Source organism: Corythoichthys intestinalis, chromosome 6 (genome assembly GCF_030265065.1).
Source record: "Corythoichthys intestinalis isolate RoL2023-P3 chromosome 6, ASM3026506v1, whole genome shotgun sequence".
Classification (NCBI taxonomy): Eukaryota; Metazoa; Chordata; class Actinopteri; order Syngnathiformes; family Syngnathidae; genus Corythoichthys; species Corythoichthys intestinalis.
This window is the reverse complement of record NC_080400.1, coordinates 37,383,801-37,410,942: the sequence shown is the minus strand read 5'-3', so window position 1 is coordinate 37,410,942 and position 27,142 is coordinate 37,383,801. Positions and strand designations below refer to the sequence as shown.

General features: G+C 38.5%; 1 protein-coding gene across 1 annotated transcript in view; it reads right to left on the bottom strand.

Annotated features, from left to right (window-relative positions):
• Positions 1 to 27,142, bottom strand: part of zbbx (zinc finger, B-box domain containing) — a 156,319-nt gene that overhangs the window by 23,596 nt on the left and 105,581 nt on the right. Inside the window, exons 23-25 of the mRNA XM_057838525.1 lie at positions 25,714 to 25,801; positions 22,838 to 22,892; positions 20,172 to 20,281 (exon numbers count right to left, since the gene is read on the bottom strand). Of these exons, the coding sequence (XP_057694508.1) occupies positions 20,172 to 20,281; positions 22,838 to 22,892; positions 25,714 to 25,801 (253 nt within the window). The remainder of the gene's footprint in view (positions 1 to 20,171; positions 20,282 to 22,837; positions 22,893 to 25,713; positions 25,802 to 27,142) is intronic.

Here is a 27,142-nt window from a genome sequence, read left to right as displayed (position 1 = left end):
GGACATTAATTCAGTGGCAGCATAGTCTGTGATGAGTCATGTGATGTGATCGATATTGAACACCCATCGCTTTTATGCAGGTACGTGAACTCCAATTATATACTTTACCTTTACCTACCCACGATATGCACATTCTACTTTTTTTTTCTTCGAATCTTCAAAAGACAAATGTCATCAAAATACATATTTCTTGATTTCATTTTTTTTTATTTTATCAAAGCAAATAAACATAATTCATTAATATTGTAATGAAAAACTTGAGGCAGTATCGGACAACGACAAGTTGAGAATGACGTAGTGCGTCATTCTCTATAGAATGACTCCAAGGAAAATAAACATTTAATCATGAAGGCTCATTATGTATTTATAGCCAACCTAGTCATTTTGATAATAGGCTAACATAGTTAATATAGATACATACAACATGTGTTGCCTTGATTATAATGCTTATATAAGGCTTTTATTTTTTGCGGCTCCAGACATATTCGTTTTTTGTTATTTTGACTTAATATGGCTCTTTCAACATTTTGGGTTGCCGACACCTGCCCTAACCCGAAATTCAGAATTTCTGTCATTAGGCTTAATCATCGAGTTAGCAGGGTGTAATTAGTCAGTGGAGTTGATTTCAACAAATTCCATGCAGTTTTTCAGTTATTTGTTAATTTCATGGTTCCCGAGTGGCTAAACTAGCATGAGTCAATGGTGGTTGAAATCAACTCCATCGACTCATTAAACCTCCGCTAACACGAAGAGATCTTTTGTGTTATTTTGTTATTGGATAGTTTTTGTTCACCACTGTAAATAAGAGCACCGAAGCAGTAGGGGTAAGCTGCCATTTTCATTCAACCCGTTTTCTCCTGTTTTGTTTAGTGTAGGAAGTCAGGGTAGTGGCTGTCTTTTTGTTTTCTTTTTTACGATCAGGGTTTAGTTTGCGGGTGGGGTTTAAGTGTAGTTTCCTTTTGTTTGTTGTTTTGGCCTGGGCTTACCCTGAAGCAGGCTTCTTCCGCATTTGGTATTCCTTGTTCATTGCGAGTTTGACTTGTGTAAATAAATTGTGTCCACTTGCATATGTGTGGCTCGTTTTATGTTCCGCTCTTAGGGAGCCGCCCGTGGGACATAATTAGATTACTTTTTTAAGGGCGTAATCAGTAATTACATTACTTTTTCAAGTAATCTGTGACAACACTAGACACAATAGAATGTGGATATAACACACATAAAGAGTGATTGTTTTCATTTATAAATACCATTATTTGTGTAAAAATAAGGTTTAAACAATCTGCAATCACTTGTAGTTAAAGTTGGGAAGATTTTTCCTTCATGTAAACTCGAAGTCTCGAACAACGAAGTTCAAAGGTAAAACTGAGTGAAGAATGCTGTGTGTGGCAGGGTTAATTGTCAAGCGTGTCTGCATCTTAAGATCATTTATTTAGAATTTGCCTTTATTAAAATAGTAAAGGTTATTACATCAGCAGCCAAAGTGAACGAGCCCACAGGGAAGGTCAAGACTACAGAAAAATAAGCAAGAACTAGGAGGATTGATGCAGGGGTTTCTCCTGTTTACTCTTAACATTCACTAAATGTAGGTGGTACAGCTCAGATCAGTTTTGATTAAAACTGAAATATATTTTTAGCACTTAAGTAGAAAATAAATTTTGATTTAAAAAAATGGACAACATTATTACACTTTACATACGCTATATATTTCCCATGGTCATCATGCATTTGCTATGGAGAGTTTATTAAGCCAATCATAACTGCCCTGTATGCCAGACAACTAAATTACTAGATGCCAGTCATGGCAAAAAGGTTGAGTGAATTACAAATAAGTGGCTGATGGCGCTCTGCCTCTGAATAGAGAAACAGCATAAGAGAGAAAAATGAAAAAAAAATACAGTAGACAAAAAGAATAATCGTAGGGATCATTCCACATTATTTGCGCATGTTAACATTTTAACTCGTAACGATGCCCCCTGTTTGATTGAAAAAATAGGAAATAAAATAGTACAGACCGCAGGATATGGTGTGGCTTTTCCCCCGATCCCTAATAAGAAGCCCTCTCTGTCTCCAATAAATGTAAAACGGTCGTGAAGATATATATTTTTTTGATTTTATCATTACTAGCATGTAAGGTTGACATCAATGTTTCATTAGTAAATTTGTGAATAGCCTGTGCATTGAACCCTTTTAAATTATTGCATGAATAAATATGTTTAGCACATAAATAAGGGTGGACGAGGTAAGGGCGTCATATACAGACTAATATGAGTGACTGAGGTCGAAGGTTGTCATCATGTAACAATTTCACAGCCTCCTTTACCCATAAAGTGTGCTTGTAGTTGCTCATACTGTGTGTCAATCTTCCACTTACCAAACCAATTTTTCTTACCATCAGTGTCACCAACAAATACGAGAGGGTTTGAGAGGCAATATAAAGCCTGCTGATTGGCACAAAAGAGTCAACCATGTTTACACCATTAAATTGCACAGCTTGTCCTCTCTCCTAAGCGCGTGTCCATGAAATTACCAAAACCTTGTTTAAATCCCCACTTCGCTTGAAGCCTCACACTGGTCTAGATTTGCATCGCATACGAAAATAGGGCCTATGCTCAGTTTTACTGATGTACCTTTTCTGTGCATGTTTCGCAAAAACAAGTAGAAAACTAGCCCACACAAGTGCAACATTGCCTTCTAATGGTGCCATAAAGCTGGCCCTTATTTCCCCTTTTACGCCTGGGGATAAATTACAGCCACTCTCCTGGGACTGGGCTAACAATCAGGCAACAAGCAGCATTCACTACACTCTTATGTGCTACGGTGGAGGAAATTAGTTCCCTTTTTTTGCCTGAATGGGTCTGAGATACTGCACAGTGTTAAGCGTGGTACGTGTTTGTGCATGTGTTCTGTTTCTCAAGTGTGAAGCACAAGTAATGAGTGGGGCAGTTTGGGGGTGATAATGGCAATGACCTGGAATTCTTGACGGTGCAAATTAGTATTCATAATCCTACAATTGATTTTTAAATAATAATTTCACTGCTTCAAAAGTGCCTTGATATTGATAAAAGATTTGCTTTCCAGTTCCAAGGTTTCCCTTACATACAAGATATTGTTTTTTTAAATAAATTTTTATTATTTTTTTTAAAAAATTAAGGCCGTTTCAAACTAGCAGCAGCCTAGTTTGAAGGGTTCAGCGGCAACCTATTCATTGTGTATTGCAATGTACGTAATTATGCGATGCCCCCTTAAAAGTAGGGATGGGCGATACCAGTGATTTTGGATTCCGATCCGATACCAAGTAATACCAAGGCCAAATATTGCGATCCCGATCCGATATTGATACCAGAAGTTCATATTTTATATATATTATATATACACACACAACCCTGCAGAGTTCTCAGCCATTCTGATGATATCCAATGTACAACTACAGCAAGCACTCAAAAACTATTAAAAGTCCCTTTGTGTCAAATATGCATTGCAATGAAAAAACTGCTGCTTTTAATAACTAGCAAAGCAGTTTCCCTACAAACTCACAAAGCAATCCATTATCAACAAAATCTGATTAGTCAGTCTCACTCATTAACCATGACCCTTAAATTCATATGCACAGAACATTTCCCTGCTACACGTTGTATTTGATCAAATTTTAATCTACCCAAGTTAAATATTTTTGATCTAATTAAAGAACGAATTAATAGTAGCATGTTACCGCCCTCCAGGGGCGGACTGGGACTAAAAAGCAGCCCTGGACTTTGACTCAGCCCAGCCCACAAGAATCGCTTTACGAAGGGAAACAGACCCCCTAGGGGTGTCCGGGGGCATACCGCCCAACCCCGGGGAGAATTTTTTTTTTTTTTTTTTTAAACATTTTATTGTAAAATGCATCAATTTCTTGCACTTTAAGAGAAAATGAAGAAAATATGTCTAGACTGTCACTGTCTGACTTGGGGCGCTCAAAGTACTGCAAGGCTGAACTGGAGTTGGGTTCATTTTCTGTACGAGCTCTATGATAGACCTGAATAAACAAAGGAAAGAATGTATTTTTCAAAGCAAGTTTTAAGTCTTCGGGCAAATTCCACATTCTGAAACTGTCAATGATTATGATGATGATGACAATGACAATAAATTCATTCATTCATGTATCCGATTGGTTATATCTCTATATATCTATGTCTATAAAACGATTTCATTGTTTATGCCATAATTCAGCCATAATTCATTCCAACAAAACAAGACAACACCTATGCACCAATCTGGTGTCTTACAAGTGTAATCAGTTGATTGCAGTCAGGTGCTGCTTGTTTTAGCAGAAACTTCATTGGTTAAACTGTCGGTACTCGATCGGTTGAAAGAAAAACCAGGCCCCACAGTGGCCCTTGAGGACCGGTTTGGAGACCCCTGCCATAATTAATCTTGCCATACAAAGAATAAATTTCAATGAAAATACAATAAACATTTCAAGACAAATCCTGTATACATAACCTTCATTGGAAAGTATTAACCAGAAAACAAAACGATATATAAATGATTAAAAATATATATCAATTTAACTACCTAAACTTTAAAGTAAAACCATTCATTTTATTAATATTTTGTTATATTTCTTCTGAATTAATATTGCTGCTGCGTGTGCATACGTTTTACAGCTAAAATATTTTTTCTTAGGAGAGTGATAGTAGGACTAGCATATTGTAACTTGACACGATTGCCAACGGGTACATCGACTAGCTGGCACTAACCCTTTAAATTGTCATTTATTTCATTTAAAATGTACCTACCTGGTGGATAATAATTGCCAGTATACCGAGCAAGTGACCCTCTTCATCCATTTTTACTTGCTCTGCGCTTGTCTGGGGAACTTCCCTCTCGAACTTCCACCAGCTTATCATTACCCCCTCCCTCTTTTTTTCTCTCTCCCTGTACCGGCTGCACGTCAGAGCGGCTGCCGCTCCCCCTCTCACGCCGGGGCTGGGCAGCTGTTACCCGACGTGGCCGTTGCAGCCAGACTGCTGCTTGCGAAAATATTTGTCAATTTATGACATTTTGATGCTTCGCTCTCCAGTTTCTCGAATTTTTTTCTTCCCAACCTTCTCCGCGCCACCCTTCTCTTTTCTTTTTTTGCCACCACCATCCATATTGTGCATTAACGCTCGTCGCCATTTTGCTTCCACAAGGAACCAATGAAGGCAACTTTGTGCTTCTTTCGTTCTTCTATCAGACTGGCGATGAACAGCCAGGCGCATTGCTGCCACCTGTTGGATTGGATGCGAACTGTAGATAATCAGAGGCTAGGGGGGACAAAAACAGTGATGTATAATGAATGGCGGCCGCCGGCCGTCCAGGGCACCGGCCGTTCTGTGATCCTCCAGAACCCACAGATTACCAGTCCGCCCCTGCCGCCCTCTAATGATTGATCATTAAAAACAAATCCAATAAAGAAGCCGTTTTTGAATTTTATTCTACTAACACAATTTTCAAACAGAATTTCAAATAATTTGAAACAGACCTTTAACAAAATAAAAATAAATAGCAACAAAACATAAGAAATCAAGCATTTTATTGTTTGAAACAAAATATGGAAAGATATATTTCACAGAAAAATAAATAAAATATTAAACAAAATAAATACTAAACATAAATTAACAAGAAATGATAATAAATGAATAAGAAATAATAATAAGATCAAGTAAAGCATTAGGTTAGTAAGTTTCCTTGAGAATCTTGAAGTCTGCAGCAGGATAATTTAAATCTCTAAATATTTAACAAACCATTCCCTTAACACTTTTATTAAAGTCCCTATACCAGATTTTTTTTTTTTTTTTTTTTTTTTTTTTTTTTTTTTTTTTGTGGAATAAGGTAAAATATGTATTTTGTATTTTTGAGTTTGGACAGGAAAATAATAATTCCCAATTTGTGTGAGCCTGAGGGAAAAGTACTACAAAAAGTGTGCACAAAAATATACCCAAAAAACAGACAAAGAAAATATAATATATTAATTCCAAATATCGATACTTTTGCTTGGGGATCGATACCTAAAATTCAACGCGCTGGATCGAAATATCAATATTTTAGTATCGATCCGCCCATCCCTACTTAAAAGACGAGCTGTGATGTAGAAGAAATCTAGAAGGAGAATGGGCGAGCTAGCGAGAGATAGCGGTCGTACGTCGCGGCACCCCGCTGTTATTTTGTAATTGTTTTTCTTTATTATTGTTACCACAATAAAGTGGGTGAGCCAATACAGACTTCTCTCCTTCTTCCCCGTATCCGGGGCATTATAGTAGTTCGGATCGGACATTTCGGCAAAAGTGAGCCTTGGACGGCTGTATTGGACGGAAGGCCAAGTTTGAATGAATTTGCGCAGAGAGCCTTGCTCGATTTCCAGAGCGCCGCCGCGACAACTTCGACAACGAGGGGCAGGCGTACTTAATCTGTGTAAAATAATACATATTCAAGATTTATTAGTTCAAGCAGAGTGAAATAATACACATTCACGGTACAAGAAAGTCGTTTCCGTGTCCATCAATTGGTAAGAAAAAGCTGTACGAGTGATGTGTGGGCGCTCCCGTCAGGGGGGACATTTCACGCGAGGCGGCTATTTTTCGGCACAACACTGGCTATTTCGGCCAACGCAATCACAGCTGACGAAACCGTGATAAATGCGCTTTTTTCAAGTTTTGCGAGCTCTGGGACACTCCAAAAATGACTGTTATGCCTTTCCTTGCTAAGTTAATGGTACCTCGATGTGCGTTTGCGTGTAAATGTAGTTCACGAACAACAAAACTATTCACCTTCTCACCTTAACTTGTAAAACTCTTTACACGGCAATTAGAATTTCCGCCCTACTCCTTGAAATGGGTCTGTTGACAAAAGGACCATTATTGTTGTGATAATGTAGCATGTATTAGGGCTAAATATATGGGAAAAAAAGGACTACAACGGGGGTCTGTAACTCGCGGCTCTAGAGCCGCGTGTGGCTTTTTAGCGCTTCCCTAGAGGGTCCCTGGAGCTTTTTCAAAGATCTTTGAGAATAGAAAAAGATGGGGGACGGAAATATATATATATATATATATATATATATATATATATATATATATATATATATATATATATATATATATATATATATATATATATATATATTTTTTTTTTTTTTCAATATGGTTTCTGTAGGCGGACAAACATGACACAAACATTCTTTCAATTCATTAATATCGTAATTAAGTTAACCTTCAGGTGCCATCGTACAACAGAGTAGTCAAATGGTGTGGCAATCACTATTGGATCAACTGCAGGGAAAATAAACATTTAATCATGAAGGCTAATTATGTATTTGAAGCCAACTTTGTCATTTTGATAGTAGGCTAGTATTTATACATACAGCCGGTGTTGCTTTCATTATAAGGCTTATACAAGGCAATTTTTTTTTGCGGCTTCAGATATACTCTATCAGTTTGTCTTTTTTGGTCAAATACGGCTCTTTCAACATTTTGGGTTGCCGACCCCTGGGTCACTACGAGATGTAAGTCGTACTATTGCTACGAGAAAAAAAAGTATTATTACATAGGGTAACGTAGCTGTAATCAGCTACGCATTTTACGTACATGTACCGTAGCTGAGAGGTACAACATTAGCTTGAATGAAATACTTAAAATATATCTTTGTTATGGTTCTTCTTGGGGGGCAAAAACATGGGGGGGGGGGGGGGGGGGGGAATCACCGTGGCACGACATAGTGAGGCTATCTGACCTTGATGCAGCCCACCACCACAGCTTCAAAAAATCCTAGGGGAAACCCTGACTTCCCCTACACACTCCCATTTTTGATGTGAAACTGACCATACTTCAATTTTTATTTTTTAATTAATTCATTCCACAATCACTATAATTATAGTACTAGTATATAACCACATTTGAGTCTCATACATGTGTAATCTATGGAATATGTTTTTTTGAACTATGTTCTTCAAGAAGACACACAAGTTTTCCATTTTACCTACAGTTGTGGTCAAAAGTTTACATACACTTTTGAAGAACATAATGTCATGGCTCTCTTGAGTTTCCAAACTGTGATTTTTCTCCGACAGAGTGATTGGAACAGATACTTCTTTGTCACAAAAAACATTCATGAAGTTTGGTTCTTTTATGACTTTATTATGGGTTAACAGAAAAGGTGATCAAATCTGCTGGGTCAAAAATATACATACATGGATCTGAAAAAGCGAATCATTGACTTGAACAAGTCAGGAAAGTCACTTGGAGCCATTTCAAAGCAGCTGCAGGTCCCAAGAGCAACAGTGCAAACAATTGTTTGTAAGTATAAAGTGCATGGCACTGTTTTGTCACTGCCACGATCAGGAAGAAAACGCAAGCTATCACCTGCTCCTGAGAGAAAATTGGTCAGGAGGGTGAAGATTCAACCGAGAATCACCAAAAAGCAGATCTGCCAAGAATTAGAAGCTGCTGGAACACAGGTGTCAGTGTCCACAGTCACGTGTGTTTTGCATCTCCATGGACTGAGAGGCTGCCGTGCAAGAAGGAAAACCTTGCTCCAAAAGCGGCACCTTAAGGCTCGACTGAAGTTTGCTGCTGATCACATGGACAAAGATAAGGCCTTCTGGAGGAAAGTTCTGTGGTCAGACGAAACAAAAATCGAGCTGTTTGGCCACAATGCCCAGCAATATGTTTGGAGGAGAAAAGGTGAGGCCTTTAACCCCAAGTACACCATGCCTACCATCAAGCACGGTGGTGGTAGTATTATGCTGTGGGTCTGTTTTGCTGCCAATGGAACTGGTGCTTTACAGAGAGTACATGGGATAATGAAAAAGGAGGATTACCTTCAAATTCTTCAAGATAACCTAACATCATCAGCCCGAAGATTGGGTCTTGGGCGCAGTTGGGTGTTCCAACAGGACAATGACCCCAAACACACATCAAAAGTGGTAATGGAAAGGCTTAATCAGGCTAGAATTAAGGTTTTCGAATGGCCTTCCCAAAGTCCTGACTTAAACCCCATTGAGAACTTGTGGACAATGCTGAAGAAACAAGTCCATGTCAGAAAGCCATCAAATTTAACTGAACTGCACCAATTCTGTCAAGAGGAGTGGTCAAAGATTCAACCAGAAGCTTGTGGATAGCTACCAAAAGCGCCTAATTGAAGTGAAAATGACCAAGGGACATGTTACCAAATATTAGCGCTGCTGTATGTATATTTTTGACCCAGTAGATTTGATCACTTTTTTCTGTTCACCCATAATAAAGCCATAAAAGAAACAAACTTCATGAATGGTTTTGTGACAAAGAAGTATCTGTTCCAATCACTCTATCAGAGAAAAATCAGAGTTGTAGAAATAACTGGAAACTCAAGAGAGCCATGACATTATGTTCTTCACAAGTGTATGTAAACTTTTGACCACAACTGTATATCAAAGGGTAGGCACGTGCGGGGGTGGGAACAGAGGGTGCTTGAGCACCATGCCCTTCGCTCCTACATGCCCAAAGTGCCCTTTTTTCACTGGGCCGAGTACTTGAACACCGAAAACACATTTTAAAAGAATAAGAAAAAAAAAAGCCGTCCGGTTGAATGACAAGAGAAAAGTCTGAGTGACATGACTCACGGAGACGAGAGCAGAGTGGGATTGCGGAGGAAGCAAGGGAGTTGTGATGCCTTTGCAAACGCGATGCTAGGTGGCTCCAATAATACCTTACTGTAGCTGATAGCCTACAAACTACGCCCACATGATGCTACGGCAGATAACACATATATATCGAACTTGATGCGAAATGACAGATACGGCAGTGTTAGCACATGTATAGGGAACTAGATGTGAAATGATGGACACGCCGGCGTTCGTAAACAGCCGCCATCTTAAAGCAGTAAACTTTTCAGGAAGGGTCTGTTGTTTGGAACCTTCCTAGCGAACTTAAGAAACATTTTATCTGAAATACTCCTAAATTGGCAAAATCTTGACTTGAATCCATCTTGAAATGATGAAACAGTTTGAAAACTTTCACATGTCAAAAGTAGACAGAAGGGAACTAATGCAATAACGGGAGCAATTTTACCAACTTTAACAGTTGATTCGTAACATTAAATGACTTCCAAACATAGCAAAGGTTACTATCTAGATATCGCAATATCAGCAATACCCCTGTGTTTAGTTAAGTTTAGGTAAAGAATTGGGCTAGGGCTAATTGTCCCAAAAACCCTTTGAACTTCACATAGTGTTTTTTTTTTTTTTTTTTGGAATGGAAAAAAAAAAAAGAAAAGTAACACCTAATCACCACTTAATCAAGTAACTAATTACTCTTACATTCAGGTAACTGAGTTACTAACGCAATTACTTTTTGAAAGAAGTAATTTGTAACTGTAATTAATTACTTTTTTTAAAGTAAGTGTGTTTTATTTTGAGAAGCCAACAGTCAGCTGATCCTCGCCTCTGCCAGCTGGCTTCTACCCCTCCCCCTGTGATGTAAGCCACTTGTTAATTTGTGTGGCTCGTTTTATGTTACTCCCTTAGCGAGCCATCCGTGGAACGTAACATAAAATTGGGGGCTCGTCCGGTAATCAGACCCGGTGTTGTGCCGAAAAATAGCCGCCCCGCGTGAAATGTCCCCCCTGACGGGAACGCTAATTTATAACGCTTTATTGAGCGTTTATTTGATTTATTTGTTTATTTATTTTATTATTGAGCGCCCACACGTCACTCGTACAGCTTTTTCTTACCAATTGATGGACATGGAAATGATTTTCTTGTACCGTGAATATATGTATTATTTTACTCTGCTTGAACTAATAAATGTCATACCTGTGTGATTGTCATTGAGATATGGTCGTGAAAACCTGTAGACTAATACATTTCTGTTCAAAGATGGGTTATGTGGCCCAGTCCACGATTTGTTACTAAAATAAAGTACTAGTATTTTGTCTAATTTATTTATTTAAAACTAATTTTACAGTCGTAAATCCATTGCTGTAATGCGTCCATGAAAACATTTGATGTTTTCACCTCAATAAAGCGTTATAAATGAGCGTTCCCGTCAGGGGGGGACATTTCACGCAGGGCGGCTATTTTTCGGCAAAACACCGGGACCTCTCGCATTGATCGTTACCCATGCTCTTTTGGCCGTGGTGTTTTGTGTTTTTTTTTTCATGTGTCATTTTTAAACCTTATTCATTGCTCGTTACCCGTGCTCTTTTGCCATGGTGTTTTCTGTTCTCTTTTCGTTTGTGTTATTTTTGACGTCTCGCAGTGTGCGTTACCCGTGCTCTTTTGGCCGTGGTGTTTTTTGTTCGCGTCCTGTTTGTGTCATATTTCAGTTTTCACAGTATTATGTCCGACAAATTCGACATGGACGACTCTGCGCGTTTTCCATCCATCGAAAAATTGGATCACTGCAGTAAAGCCGACCTACTGTTCGTTCGAATCTACTTGACGTTCCTGTCCCATTAAACGCGCGTAAGATAGAAAAAAAGGCCTGTTTGTCAGAGCGTCCAGTGAAGATGGGTGAGGCTACGCCTGTTGAGGGGGACGTGAGCGCGGCTGCTGCTGTCTCACGATCCCAGGCCGCTAGCCACCGATCTGGTGGCGTTCCTCCAGGCAGGTGTGGACGGGGGAGACTTACAGCTGGCCCTCCGTCTTCATGAGGAGGAGCTCGAAATGAAAAACAGGGAGGTGGAGCTCATGAATTTTCGCATCAAGGCCTTGGAGCTGGAGCGGACCCCATCCACAGCCAACCCCTTAGCCACGCAGGCACCCGGAATGCAGCCCAACCCATTTGATGCATGCAGGTACGTTACATTAGTTACGACTTCCGCGAGAGTGAGGTAGACTCTTATTTTAACGCCTTTGAGCACAACGCCTCAGCTCTCGCTTGGCCGAAGAACTTGTGGAGCATTTTGCTCCAGTGTAAATTAGTAGGGAAGGCGCAGGAGGTGTGTCCGTGTCTCTCCATGGACGAAAGCATGGATTATGATACTGTGAAAGCGATATAAAAGGCATACAAAGTTGTCCCTAAAGCGTACAGACAAAAGTTCCAGGAGTATAAAAAAATGCCTACTCAAACTTTTGTAGAATTTGCTCTTGAGAAGGCAGTACTTTTAGATTGGGGTGTGTGGCGAGCAAAGTTTCCACATTTGAGCAGCTGCGCGAATTATTCTTACTTGAAGAATTTAAATCGTGTCTGTCCGAAAATTTAGTTATGTATTTAAATGAACAGAAGGTGGAATCTGTTTTGAAGCCTGCCGTTATGGGAGATGAATTTGTATTGACTCATACGGGCGTCTGGTGTGCTGCTCGTCCCAATCGAGTATTTAATACCTCCGCCGCAAAAAGTCGAAAAGTGCCGCCTAGTGGTGGTTCATCGCGGCCTAGTTCGGTTTCTCCTTTCATTGGGGAGTGTTTTTATTACCACTTGAGGGCTCACAGAATTGCTGCCTGCCCTGTCCTGCAAAGGAAGGAGCAGCGGCGGACCCCCAGTCCGCCCAAAACTGTCTGTTGTGTCCAACCAACTTCTGCACGGTCCAGTCTAGCAGCAGAGGGGGTTAAAATTGATAGTATTGCGGAGTCTTATAGGCCATTCATTTTTAAAGGCCAAGTATCTCTTTTAGCTGAGTAACTCAAGTAAGGCAGTAACTCCTGTGCCTTATACTCTTGAAAATGATGGCCTACAGGAAACTGGACCACAATGCTCCCGTTTGAACAATTCTGTGCCGACTTGCAGGGAGAACTTCCACATTTAAGTGCTTCTGCCCAACAAGACATTATCCACTTGATCAATAATTTTCGATGTCTGTTTTCAGATACCCCTTCGCAAACCTCCGTGATAGCCCATGACGTCAATGTAGATGGCCATGCACCAATAAAGTAGCATGCGTACCGGGTGAACCCCACAAAACGTGCCCTCTTCCAGAGGTACAATTCCTTTTAGAAATGGACTAGCTGTCCCTAGTTCTAGTGTATGGTGCTCCCCATGCCTTTTAGTTCAGAAACCCGATGATACCTAATGTTTTTGCACAGATTTTAGAAAAGTAAACAGCGTTACAAAAGCAGATTCGTACCCCTTGCCTCGTATGGAGGATTGTGTTGAAAAGGTTGGTGCAGCAACATTTGTCACAAATTTAGACTTGCTAAAAGGTTACCAGCAAGTGCCTTTAACTCCTCGAGCCTCTGAAATTTCTGCTTTTGTCACGTCTGACGCGTTTTTACAATATACGGTCATGCCGTTTGGCCTTTGAAACGCCCCAGCTACCTTCCAGCGGATAATGCACCTAGTGTTGGTGGGCGTGGATAACTGCGAGGTGTACCTTGATGATCTGGTGGTCTACACCGATACTTGGTCTGCACACCTTCAAGTGCTCGAAAAAGTTTTTGACTTTGGGGCTAATCTTACCTTAAATCTTGCTAAGTGTGAATTCGGGAAGGCCACAGTTACCTATTTGGGAAAGCAGGTGGGGCAGGGCCAGGTTCGTCCTATTGAGGAAAAGGTTCAGGCCATTCTTAAATATCCGGCGCCAACTAGCAGGCGGGAGTTGCGACAATTTTGGGGGATGGCCGGATATTATCGCGGGTTTTGCCGAAAATTTGCTGATTAGGTGGCCCTCCTCACTAGTTTGACAAGCACAAAAGTGCCGTTTATTTGGTCACCTGCTGCCAACATACATTTTCTTCTTGTAAGGCTTTCCTTTGCAGCACCCCTGTATTGGCCACTACAAACTTTTCTTATCCATTTAAGCTTGAAGTCGACGCAAGCGATAGTGGAGCTGGTGCAGTATTGCTCACAGGACGACCCGGAAGGTATTGAGTATCCCATTTGCTATTTTTCAAAAAAATTCAGTGCCTACCAGGTTATAGCACTATTGAGAAGGAGGCCCTGTCATTGTTATTGACACTTCAACATTTTGAAGTTTACTTAGGGTCAAGCCCGCTACCAATTTATACTGACCATAACCCATTAATGTTCCTCAGACAAATGTGGAACAACAACCAACGACTAATGCAGTGGGTCGTGTTGGTCCAGGACTTCAACCTGGACATTCGTCACAAAAAAGGTACTGACAATGTGATCGCTGATGCAATTTCCCGGGCTCACGGCCCTGTAACGTAGGACCCTTATGCACAGCTATTGCGCAGGGTATATGTCTGTTTTTAAGGTGGGGGGTGTGACGGCCCTGGCCGTTTAACTGTGTTTTATTTTGAGAAGCCAACAGTCAGCTGATCCTCGCCTCTGCCAGCTGGCTTGTACCCCTCCCACTGTGATGTAAGCTGATCGATGCCAGACGGACAGATGACGTCGCCGCCGCTGATTGGCCACAAAGAAAGGGCACCAAGCTTGTAAAGTCAGACGCGGTCATCGCTGCCGCTGTCCTCCTCGCCAGCTGTTTGCTCGCCATTCACTCTCGTGTGCATTTGATCGCTAGTTTGATACACTCCCGCTTTTTTTGGTGAGGTCTTTTGTGTTACCATTAATGGATCGTTTTTGTTCACCACTGTAAATAAGAGCACTGAAGCAGTAGGGGTAAGCTGCCATTTTTGTTCAAACCACTTTCTCCTGTTTTGTATAGTGTAGGAAGTCAGGGTAGTGGCTGTTTTTTTTTTGTTATTTCCTTTTTACGATCAGGGTATAGTTAGCGTGTGGGGTTTAAGGTTAGTGTCCTTTTGTTTGTTGTTTTGGCCTGGGCTTACCCTGAAGCCACACTTCTCTGTATTTTGTAAATTCTGTTCCTCGCGAATTTGACTTGTATAAATAAACTGTGCCACTTGTTAATTTGTGTTGCTCGTTTTATGTTCCGCCCCTTAGCGAGCCGTCCGTGGGACGTAACAGTAAGATTAACAACACTGGTCACCATCTCTTCATCTATTCCGTTGTGGGTTTACGCTGAGTAAAAACAAAAAAAGTTCTAAGAGGTGACAGTTTGAAACATTAGCTTTATGGCTCTAGTGTCTTCATGTTTTGGATAGTGATTAATGTGCACATAAACCACGCTATTAACATTGCAAACACAAACACATTAGAATAGATTTGAGATGTGAAGTCATCATAAGAGAGACAAAGAGAAAAGAAAAACACCAAGGGAGAAATCGAGCGATATCATCCAATTTAATATGAGGACAAAGGAGGCGGGGGTAGGGGGTTAATATCTTGCAAATAGCAAAGTATATCACAAGATTTGAGGGGGGCCTTTATTTGACAGGAGCTGATATACGAAAACAGACATGTATAAAAGAAAGATTGTAGTAATCATAAGATGGAAGTTTCATGAAATACATAAAGAAAATTGGGGACAAAGATGTTATGTTTATGTTTAAAAAGGTATTTTGTCAAAATGATGCAGTTTTGGAAAAGTGGGGACGTTTTGTCTCCTTTGTCCCAAACTACTTCTTAAGCGATGTGAAGAAACATTAGTTTTGTCAAAAAACTACAAAGTTTTTAATTGGTTATAAACTGTATGTACGTATGTATAGATATAGAGGGTCAGGCAAAATGATCTGACACATTTGTAGGTTTAATGAAAGCCAAATAAAGTAAAGAAACAAAAAAGAGTTTATATTTTCGAAAAGTGCATACAGTATAATGCTATTTTTTTTTCAACGAATGCCATTTTCTTTTGTTTCTTTACAAAGCCATTGTTTTTTTAAATTCTTTTTCATTTGATGCAACTAATTGGACTGGTGAGCATCGCACTTTCATTGTGGAAACCTTTATCAACACAAACACATCTAACAGCAACACAACGAGCGTTCCTTTTGCAGTTCAATCTAGCTATGTTAGGTCCGCAAATGCGGAAGCAAGGTTGGACCATGCAGCAGACAACAAGCGGGGATGGCTTACAAAGGTTTATTACTCACAACGAAAAACAACACGCGATCGCGGAAAGGTGGAAAAAACAAAAAGGGTCCGTGGCCGTAGGTCGACGGGGCTCAAATACAAACTCGAGGGTAAACTAAGATAACAGGCACGGAGCCGAAAAAGGCAAATAAAATACAATACTCGAATACCTGCACAAGGTAGAGATTCAAAAGGAGGCAGCAGCCGAACAAAAATCCTAGGCAGCGTAATATAGTATACGTAATATAAAGACAAGCGACTAATGCGAGATGTCAAATAGCGACCAGCAAGGCAAATATCTCGGCAGCTGTCTTTGAGATCTCCCGTGCTTAAATGCAGTGTTGATGAGCGTGCATCGGCTGCAGGTGCGACGTCGGGAACGCCCCCACAATCAGCTCTGCAACAAAACACAACCCAACCAGCAGCAGAACGTGACAAGCTAGACATGATACCAGCTCGTACCAGCTCGAAACCCAATCTTGTTATGGGTTACCGACTTCAGAGCTACTGGATCTGCATTGAAACGAAAATTAACTGGACGGCCTCGCACTGCCAGAACTAAAAAAAAATGTGGCAGCTGTAATAACATTAATGAAAATTAATAATAACATAATAATAACCGAGCCCATTTGACTGATTTAATTTTTAAAACTCAATAAAACAGAATGGCATTATATGTATTTTTCGAAAATAAAAACATGTTTTTTTTTCTTTATTTTATTTGGCTTTTATTAAAACTACAAATGTGTCTGATCATTTTGCCTGACCCTGTATGTACAGTGGTATGAAAAAGTATCTGAACCTTTTGGAAGTTGTCATATTTCTGCATAAAATCCCCATCAAATGTGATCTGATCTTGGTCAAAATCACACAGGTGAAAAAGAGTGTCTGCTTTAACTAAAACCACCCAAACATCTATAAGTTTTCATATTTTAATGAGGATAGTATGCAAACAATGACAGTAAGTGAACCATCACATTTAATATTTTGTGGCCCCCCCTTTGGCAGCAATAACTTCAACCAGACACTTCCTGTAGCTGCAGATCAGTCGAGCACATCGATCAGGACTAATCTTGGCCCATTCTTCTCTACAAAACTGCTGTAGTTGAGTCAGATTTCTGTGATGTCTGGCATGAAACGCTGGCTTTAGGTCATGCCACAGCATCTCAATGGGGTTCTAGTCTGGACTGTGACTTGGCCACTACAGAACGTGTATTTTGTTCTTCTGAAACCATTCTGAAGTTGATTTACTTCTGTGTTTTGCATCATTGTCTTGTTACAGCATCCATCCTCTTTTTTAGCTTCAACTGTCTGACAGACGGCCTCAGGTTTTCCTGAAAAACATCCTGTTAAACTTTTGAATTAATTCTCCCATTAATCATTGCAAGTTGTTCGGGCCCTGAGGTAGCAAAACAGCCCCAAATCATGATGCTCCCTCCACCATGCTTGACGGTGGTGATGATGTGTTGATGTTGGTGAGCTGTTCCATTTTTCCACCACACATGACATTCTGTGTTATGCCCAAACAATTCAACTTTGGTTTCATCAGGCCTATAAATATTTGGGTGGTTTTAGTTAAAGCAGACACTGTTTTTACATATGTGTGATTTTGACAAAGATCAAATCATATTTGAGGGAGATTTTTTGCAGAAATTTGAGAAATTCAAAAAGGTTCAGATACTTTTTCATACCACTGTATGTATACGTTTTCTTTTTTTTTTTTTTTTTTAGAGAATGCTCCTACGATAAAGTTGATGTTCATGCCAACGCGAATGCGATGCTAACGCGACAAGTTATATTTAGTGTGTGATGATCACTGAGTACAGACTTTTAAAGGCTAAAACAACATTGCATATTTTCTCTTGCCAAGATAAGAAAACCAATCTTACCATGTGTTTCGAAACCAAAAAGATGGAGTGCAGCCTAGCTTGAAACACATCCTAAATTTCAGTGAGGAGAATGAGGGAGAGGCGCAGCACATCTCACATGAGTAACACTATAAAAATGTCACGCATTGTGAACATATGACAGACACTGTCACATTTTCGTCTAGCTGTCGTCTCATCAGACGAAAACATTCGTCTTGTTATGCTTTAGTCGTCCAAGCCACATTTTTAGCCGGTCATTGTCATGTCATCGTCATGAAAAAATTTGTCGACGAAATATTTTCGTTTTTGACAAAAACAACAATGCTCCACATAGATTTTGACCAAATGTGAGGCCATATAATCTATGAATTCAATCAACAACTCCACAAAGAAATGCAATATTGCATAAATACAACTGAAGAGGGCGCCATATTGGGCGGCTGGTTAACTAACACAAGAGCATCTATGGAGGTAGATTTGTGTCTTTATTATTCAATCAAAAAAAAGTTGCTTCAATCAAATAAAAAGTTGTTTCAATCAAAATATATATTTTCAATCGAAGAAAACGTCACTTCAATCAAAAAAAATGTGTTTGAATGCAAAAATAAATTTGAAACTCAAAGAAATATATTTGAAAACTATTTTTCCTTTACTGAATTTTTTTTTTTTTTAATCAAGTTTTTTTTTTTTAATTGAAACACCATTTTTGATTGAAGTCATGTAATTTTGCGTTTGGACCACATTTTGGCTAGGACAATTGTGTCTTTATTATTCAATCAAAAAATAAGTTGCTTCAAACAAAAAAAAATATATTTTCAAATGAAAAATCACTTCAATCAAAAATTTTTTAAAAATTCAATCGTAGAAAAAAAGGTTTGAATGTGAAAAAATATTTGAGACTCAGAAATTCGCATTTGAACACTTTATTTTTCATTCAAACTGTTTTCTTTGATTGAAGCAATCCTTTTTGTGTTTGAGCCATATTAGGGGTAGGACATTTGTGTCTAAATCATTCAATCGCAATAAAAGTTGCTTTTATCAAAAAACTATTTTTAATCAAAGAAAAAAATCATTTGCAAAAATATATATTTTTTTGAAAATATATTTTTTTATTTGGAATATTTATTTATTTTTTATTGAAGTGTCACTTTTTTTGAAAAGCAAAAAGTTTTAAACTCTTTTTTTTTCAAAGTGGAAAAAGTTTTGAACACACTTTTTTTTTGAAGTGGAAAAAGTTTCGAAGGCACTTTTTTTCGATTGAATCATTTTGACACAAAGATTCAACTTCAACGCTAGTTCCGGTGTGTTTGAGTGGCAGGTGATTACGCCAATGGCATAAAAGTATGAAGCAAGAATAATGGCCACCAGGGCTCCATCAAGCCATCGGAGGCTCCTGGGCACTGTACTCCGGTGAAATGTCGATGTCATACCCCTATACTGTACCGGTGCTCTATATTCGGCTTGGACTCCAGGAGCGAACATCAAATATATTTTCAAAAAAATATCTATTTTTGCAAATGATTTTTTTCTTTGATTAAAAATAGTTTTTTGATTAAAGCAACTTTTATTGCGATTAAATGATTTAGACACAAATGTCCTACCCCTAATATGGCTCAAACACAAAAAGGACTGCTTCAATCAAAGAAAACAGTTTGAATGAAAAATAAAGTGTTCAAATGCGAATTTCTGAGTCTCAAATATTTTTTCACATTCAAACCTTTTTTTCTACGATTGTATTTTTTTTAATATTTTTGATTGAAGAGATTTTTCTTTTGAAAATATATATTTTTTTGTTTGAAGCAACTTATTTTTTGATTGAATAATAAAGACACAAATGTCCTAGCCAAAATTTTCAATCAAAGAAAAAGTTTTCAAATATATTTTTTTGAGTTTCAAATTTATTTTTGCATTCGAACACATTTTTTTTTTTTTTTTTAATTGAAGTGACGTTTTCTTCGATTGAAAATATATATTTTGATTGAAGCAACTTTTTATTTGATTGAAGCAACACAAATCTACCTCCATAAGCATCACAGTATAGAGATGGGTTCAAAACCACCAGCCTTCCTGTTTGGAGTTATGTTTTCGTCCTGTTTTGGAGTTTTGGAATATTTTGCCTGTGCCCGTGTGGGTGTGCCCAGTCTCCTCCCAAATTCCAGAAACATGCATAGTATGTTCCCTAAAGAATCTAAATTATCCGTAGTTGTGAAAATGAGTAAATGAGTAAAATGTGAATGGTGGTGTATTTGTGCCCTGCTGTAGACCAGCTGGTTTAAAGTGTCTCCCAATGTCAGCACGGACAGTCTTAAGCTCACCAGCCAGCCTGATGAGCGGTATTAAAAATAGATGGACGAACAGACGGATATGGTAAAGGGCAAGTAATAAGGACTGTTGCTGATAAATTTATGAATTGTATAAGCATTCCACTTAGGATTTTTGCTAAATTAGTCCCTGTACAAAATTTGTTTATGAATACCTTTTGATCATTCCTGTTGTCGCCTTGTCCGCAGTTTGTTGCCTTCATCCTACTTTGCTTTGGTGACTGAGGACAACAGCAGGTTTCACACAGCGGGAGATGAGGTGGTGCTAAAGAGACAAAGTCATATTTATTTGAAACAAAAACGGGATGTCACCCAAGTTCATATGTGAATCAACTATGGGGCGCCGTTTGTAAAGCAGCACATGCTCAAAATTACGACAACATTTTCTCACATTTAGCACCAAACAGTGTTTAAAACGTGGTGTGAAATTTTTAGAGTCACTTTTTTTTTTTGCACATTTACAACATTATTTAGCAACTTAAATATTTATTTTTAAGTTTTTGACCTGATTGTTTAAATCCAGAACAAAACATTTAATTTACAGTCGTGGTCAAAAGTTTACATACACTTGTGAAGAACATAATGTCATGGCTCTCTTGAGTTTCCAGTTATTTCTACAACTCTGATTTTTCTCCGATAGAGTGATTGGAACAGATACTTCTTTGTCACAAAAAACATTCATGAAGTTTGGTTCTTTTATGACTTTATTATGGGTTAACAGAAAAAGTGATCAAATCTGCTGGGTCAAAAATATACATACATGGATCTGAAAAAGCGAATCATTGACTTGAACAAGTCAGGAAAGTCACTTGGAGCCATTTCAAAGCAGCTGCAGGTCCCAAGAGCAACAGTGCAAACAATAGTTTGTAAGTATAAAGTGCATGGCACTGTTTTGTCACTGCCACGATCAGGAAGAAAACGCAAGCTATCACCTGCTGCTGAGAGAAAATTGGTCAGGAGGGTGAAGATTCAACCGATAATCACCAAAAAGCAGATCTGCCAAGAATTAGAAGCTGCTGGAACACAGGTGTCAGTGTCCACAGTCAAGCGTGTTTTGCATCTCCATGGACTGAGAGGCTGCCGTGCAAGAAGGAAGCCCTTGCTCCAAAAGCGGCACCTTAAGGCTCGACTGAAGTTTGCTGCTGATCACATGGACAAAGATAAGACCTTCTGGAGGAAAGTTCTGTGGTCAGACGAAACAAAAATCGAGCTGTTTGGCCACAATGCCCAGCAATATGTTTAGAGGAGAAAAGGTGAGGCCTTTAACACCAAGTACACCATGCCTACCGTCAAGCAAGGTGGTGGTAGTATTATGCTGTGGGGCTGTTTTGCTGCCAATGGAACTGGTGCTTTACAGAGAGTAAATGGGATAAAGAAGAAGGAGGATTACCTTCAAATTCTTCAAGATAACCTAACGTCATCAGCCCGAAGATTGGGTCTTGGGCGCAGTTGGGTGTTCCAACAGGACAAGGACCCCAAACACACATCAAAAGTGGTAATGGAATGGCTAAATCAGGCTAGAATTAAGGTTTTCGAATGGCCTTCCCAAAGTCCTGACTTAAACCCCATTGAGAACTTGTGGACAATGCCGAAGGAACAAGTCCATGTCAGAAGGCCATCAAATTTAACTGAACTGCACCAATTCTGTCAAGAGGAGTGGTCAAAGATTCAACCAGAAGCTTGTGGATGGCTACCAAAAGCGCCTAATTGAAGTGAAAATGGCCAAGGGACATGTTACCAAATATTAGCGCTGCTGTATGTATATTTTTGACCCAGCAGATTTTATCACTTTTTTTCTGTTCCCCCATAATAAAGTCATAAAAGAACCAAACTTATGAATGTTTTTTGTGACAAAGAAGTATCTGTTCCAATCACTCTATCAGAGAAAAATCAGAGTTGTAGAAACAACTGGAAACTCAAGACAGCCATGACATTATGTTCTTCACAAGTGTATGTAAACGTTTGACTACAACTGTAAATCCTAAATTTATATCCTATATCATAAATGCTAAATCTGGAAACGGTTGGAACTAAATATTTAGCTTAATATGCAAATTCACATGACTGGAGACCGGAAGTAACAAAATAAAAGCTGGAGCACACAAAATACTCTTTAAATAGTTTCTCCTATATATGTTTTTTACCTATATATTGTTATTACCACAATGACTCATGTCCAAGAGCAGACTGCCACCGTTGAGTAGGTTTTATTCATTTTCAAGCAACGTAAACAGATAGTCTGAGCTGCTCCACCAGCTTTTATTTTGTTACTTTCGGTCTCCAGTCATGTGAATTTGCATATTAAGCTAAATATTTAGTTCCGACCGTTTCCTGATTTAACATTTAGGAAATAGGATATAAGTTTAAGATTTAAATTAAATATTTAGTTCTGGATTTAAACAATCAGGTCCAAAACTTCTTATTTAAAAAGAAATATTTAAGTTGCTATATAATGTTGTAAATGTGCAAAAAACAAAAAGTGACTCTAAAAATTTCATAGCATTTTAAACACTGTGTGGTGCTAAATGTGAGAAAATGTTGTCATAATTTTGAGCATGTGCTGCTTTACAAACGGCGCCCCATAATCAACGCATGTAAATCAATGCATTTAGCATTTAAATATTTACACTGTCACATTGTAAAATACATTTGAAGCTGTGAAAACGCATGCAAACATCAGAAAAATAGTCATTTTGTTCAGTACCCTTTCCCAAAATGTATATTTAGTGAGTATATTTTGGAAACAAATACCAAAGTGCCTCTATGCACATATTCCTTTGAAATACCAGAAATTAAGCCAATAATGTGATTTATGGCTCACCTGTTAAAGGTTCATCCTTTAGAAATCGGATCTTCATCTTGCCTGCTGATAGTTGCTAGAAATTGAAAAAACAATAAGCTTGAAACAGCAATGGGCTCTTCTACAAAAATGTAAAACGTTTGGAGCCAAATCCCATTGGTGACAGATTTACATTGTGTCAAAAAAGAATAAACTTCATCATCATTTCTCAACTTAATTCCAGAAAAAGGTTGCTGTCAGAAAGGTCAGTTATGAGTACATAACATGCATGAGTACATTTTGTTACTCGAGTAATACAGTGTATCACAAAAGTGAGTACATCCCTCACATTTCTGCCGATAATTAAGTATATCTTTTCATGGGACAACACTGACAAAAGGAGGAAGCCTCTTCTGAAGACGGTACCCAAGAAAGCCGAAAACAGATTGCTAAAGACATGTCAACAAAGCACATGGATTACTGGAACCATGTCTTATAGTCCAGGCATGAAAACGGGTCAGGGGTTAAAAAGGTGAGAAGGGTGCAGAGGAAATATGTTCCGGTAGGGCTGTCCCAAATGACTAATTTTCTCCCGATTAGTCAGCCAACTATTTTTACAATTAGTCGACTGATATTTATTTTATTTATTTATTTTTTTACCTAATTTAGCAATGAAATTTTTGTTGACGCTTATTAATTCACAAAAACATTTTGGAACACTTAAATTCTTTATTAAAGTACAAATAAACATGAAAATGACAATAATTAATCACACATGAACAATGAGGTCAAATGCTGATATTAGGCCTGAACGATATTGGAAAAACTATCATTGCGATTTTTGGGGAGTTTGGGATATTATATTGTGATAATAAAAACTGAAAATTTTCACTGAATAACTTGAATAGCTCCGTTTGGGATAGCTGCACTGTTGACGAAGAAAAGGCCGCGCTGCCTAGCAGGAGGGAGAGTGAGACGCTGTGGTGCTGTACAAGCATGAAAGCAGAAAAACATGAATGTATATTGTTTTTAAATAAAAACACGATCCTTTTCACCCGATTCCGATGCTCTGAAAATGGTGCCATCAGCCCTAATTTATATAACTCAGTTTAATCCAGGATCTACGCACTTGCACTTACACTTATGAAGTAAAACAAAAGTGTAAATGTTGCAAAAAAGAAAAACAATTGCACTTCCTGCGATGTGACTATTGCACATGCGCACATTGCGATGTTCAAACGATATATTGTGCAGGCTTAGCTGATAGCATTTACTAGCGCCAAAGAATGGAATGTAAACAGATTCAGAACACCGACTTCACCTTTCCAACATTATTCAAAACAATTCTATAAAAAAAAAAAAAAAAAAAAAAAATCTGGCATTATTATTATAGTATACTACTACATATAATAGTATTATAATATTTGTAGTATTCGTTGGCAATCATATTTTTTTTTAAAAGGGTGTCATTTTAAAGTTATTCTTAGTGTAGAATCTGAATTCTGTAGTATTATACTGTATGTTCACCGGAAGTACGTTCGCGAAACCGCTAACAACTTTACACTCCGTAAAAAGCACTTTTCGTCAATGCTTGTAGTGTCACTAAAATATTTTTTTCCCCCATTTTTTTCATTTGCAAATGCTTTTAACCAGCGATTTTTCATGTTTGAAGCGTCACCTTTTAACCGCAAGGTTGCGTTTTGAAAAAGACTGCCAATGTTTTATGTTTTAGCAGGCTAAAGTAGGTTGTCTTTTTTCCCCATTAGTCTCAATGTAGCTAATGTTTACAGTGTTTAATATAGATGTGTTTCCTTATTTTGTATGTGTGAACTGTAATTCTATGGAGTGTGGTTGACCAATAAACATCTGGACACAACTGGAGTCTCATATGTCATCTACACGCACGCACAAATGTACACGTACACACGCAGTTATAAAACCCAGCCGTTAAAATTACCACCCTCATTTTTATTTACCTTGCGAAAAATGGACTCATTGCATATCGCGACAGGCTTAGCAACTTCAATAAAACATGTCGTTAGTCGTTAGTTAGTTAGTTAGTTAGTTAGTTAGTTAGTTAGTTAGTTAGTTAGTTAGTTAGTTAGTTAGTTAGATGGACTTATGACCCCCTACCTCCCCCCTAAAAATTTTAGGGTTTAGGTTAGGGTTAGGGTTTAGGGTTAGGGTTTAGGGATCTACACAATTCACGTAGGTCACCCTTTCTGACTTCCAAACGGCGAATTTCGCTGAAAGGTGAGTGATTTTCATGCCTGATATTCTGATGAGACGGGCGGGCCTCCTGGGGTCACAGCCATGCACACCAATTTGATGTAGAGTGCAGTGTATGGTCTGAGCCAGTGGCGCCTCCAGAAAGTTGTTGTTGTTGTGTTGTCCCATGAAAAGATATACTTAATTATCTGCAGAAATGCGAGGGGTGTGCTCACTTTTGGGATACACTGTATTTTCAAAGGGAAAATATTGTTGCCTCGCATCAGAAATGTAATAATTAAAATACTAGCCAGTTTAAGCCACCACAAGATCAAAATGAATACTTTTAGTATAGTTTAAAAAAAAAAACATTCTCATCTTTTAAATACGGTAGTATAACAGTTGATTTTGAAGGATTACTGAAATGAGGCATTTAATATTTTATTTAAGTTTAATAAGTTTATAACATTAAGTTAAAATTATGTTTTACAGTCATGAATATGCCAAGACATAATGACCAAAAACCAAAAATGACAGGGATAAATCTCAGATTTTTTAACAAGTTAGAAGAAAAATCAGTCACAGAAATAAATTTCAGTTTTGTTTTGTTTTAACACGTTAGATAGAAGAAAAAATGAGTCATTTAATTTCGAGCGGAATGCTGCTACATTCATGAGGGAATGTATTTAACAAGTACAGAAAATTGTTACCTTTTGGGTTTTCAAGGCGCTTTGTGTTAGAGAACTCCTGTTTATGGACCCACATTGTTCTGGCTTCTGATGAAAAAATCCTGAATGCCTACAAAGAGAATATTTATTTTAGTAATTTTAGTAAACATAATGTACAAGCATTCATAAAAATGACAGAAAATACATGTTGCTGTCTGTACTTTTCTAGTAACATTTGGACTAAATTGATCCCTTCAAATATACCCAGATGGGTGTGCTTATGTCTTCCATTTAATCAAGTTTTCATGTTCAGTCATAGTCTCTCAGTCTGTTGGATCTCTACTGTCGCCTGCGCCTTTCCTAGAAATAGTCAGGTTCATAAATATAGGGGTAATGGCACAGCTCTCATCTTTTTGGTTCTAAACATCAAAACAATTGAAAACAACAAAATATTAAAAAGTGACCATGTGATTTTTGATTTTAAGCTTGTCAAACGACTTCTGGTCCCTTAAAAAAGTGGAAGGCATACAGTGGGGCAAATAAGTATTTAGTCAACCACTAATTGTGCAAGTTCTCCCACTTGAAAATATTAAAGAGGCCTGTAATTGTCAACATGGGTAAACCTCAACCATGAGAGACAGAATGTAGAAAAAAAACAGAATATCACGTTGTTTGATTTAAAGAATTTATTTGCAAATCACGGTGGAAAATAAGTATTTGGTCAATACCAAAAGTTCATCTCAATACTTTGTTATGTACCCTTTGTTGGCAATAATGGAGGCCAAACATTTTCTGTAACTCTTCACAAGCTTTTCACACACTGTTGCTGGTATTTTGGCCCATTCCTCCATGCAGATCTCCTCTAGAGCTGTGATGTTTTAGGGCTGTTGTTGGACAAGACGACTTTCAACTCCCTCCACAGATTTTCTATTGGGTTGAGATCTGGAGACTGGCTAGGCCACTTCAGGACCTTGAAATGTTTCTTACGAAGCGCCCCTCCTCTGTTGTCCTGGTTTTGTGTTTGGGATCATTGTCATGCTGAAAGACCCAACCACGTCTCATCTTCAATGCCCTTGCTGATGGAAGGAGTTTTTCGCTCAAAATCTCTCGATACATGGCCCCATTCATTCTTTCCTTTACACAGATAAGTCGTCCTGGTCCCTTTGCAGAAAAACAGCCCCAAAGCATGATGTTTCCACAGTTGATTTCTTTACACCAAGCGTTTTACCTATTACAGATTCAGTCTTCCCAGCCTGGTGCAGGTTTACAATTTTGTCTCTGGTGTCCTTCAACAGCTCTTTGGTCTTGGCCATAGTGGAGTTTGGAGTGTGACTGACTGAGTTGTGGACAGGTGTCTTTCATACCGATAATGAGGTAAAACAGGTGCCATTAATACAGGTAACGAGTGGAGCCTCGTTAGACCATGTTAGAAGAAGTTAGACCTCTTTGACAGCCAGAAATCTTGCTTGTT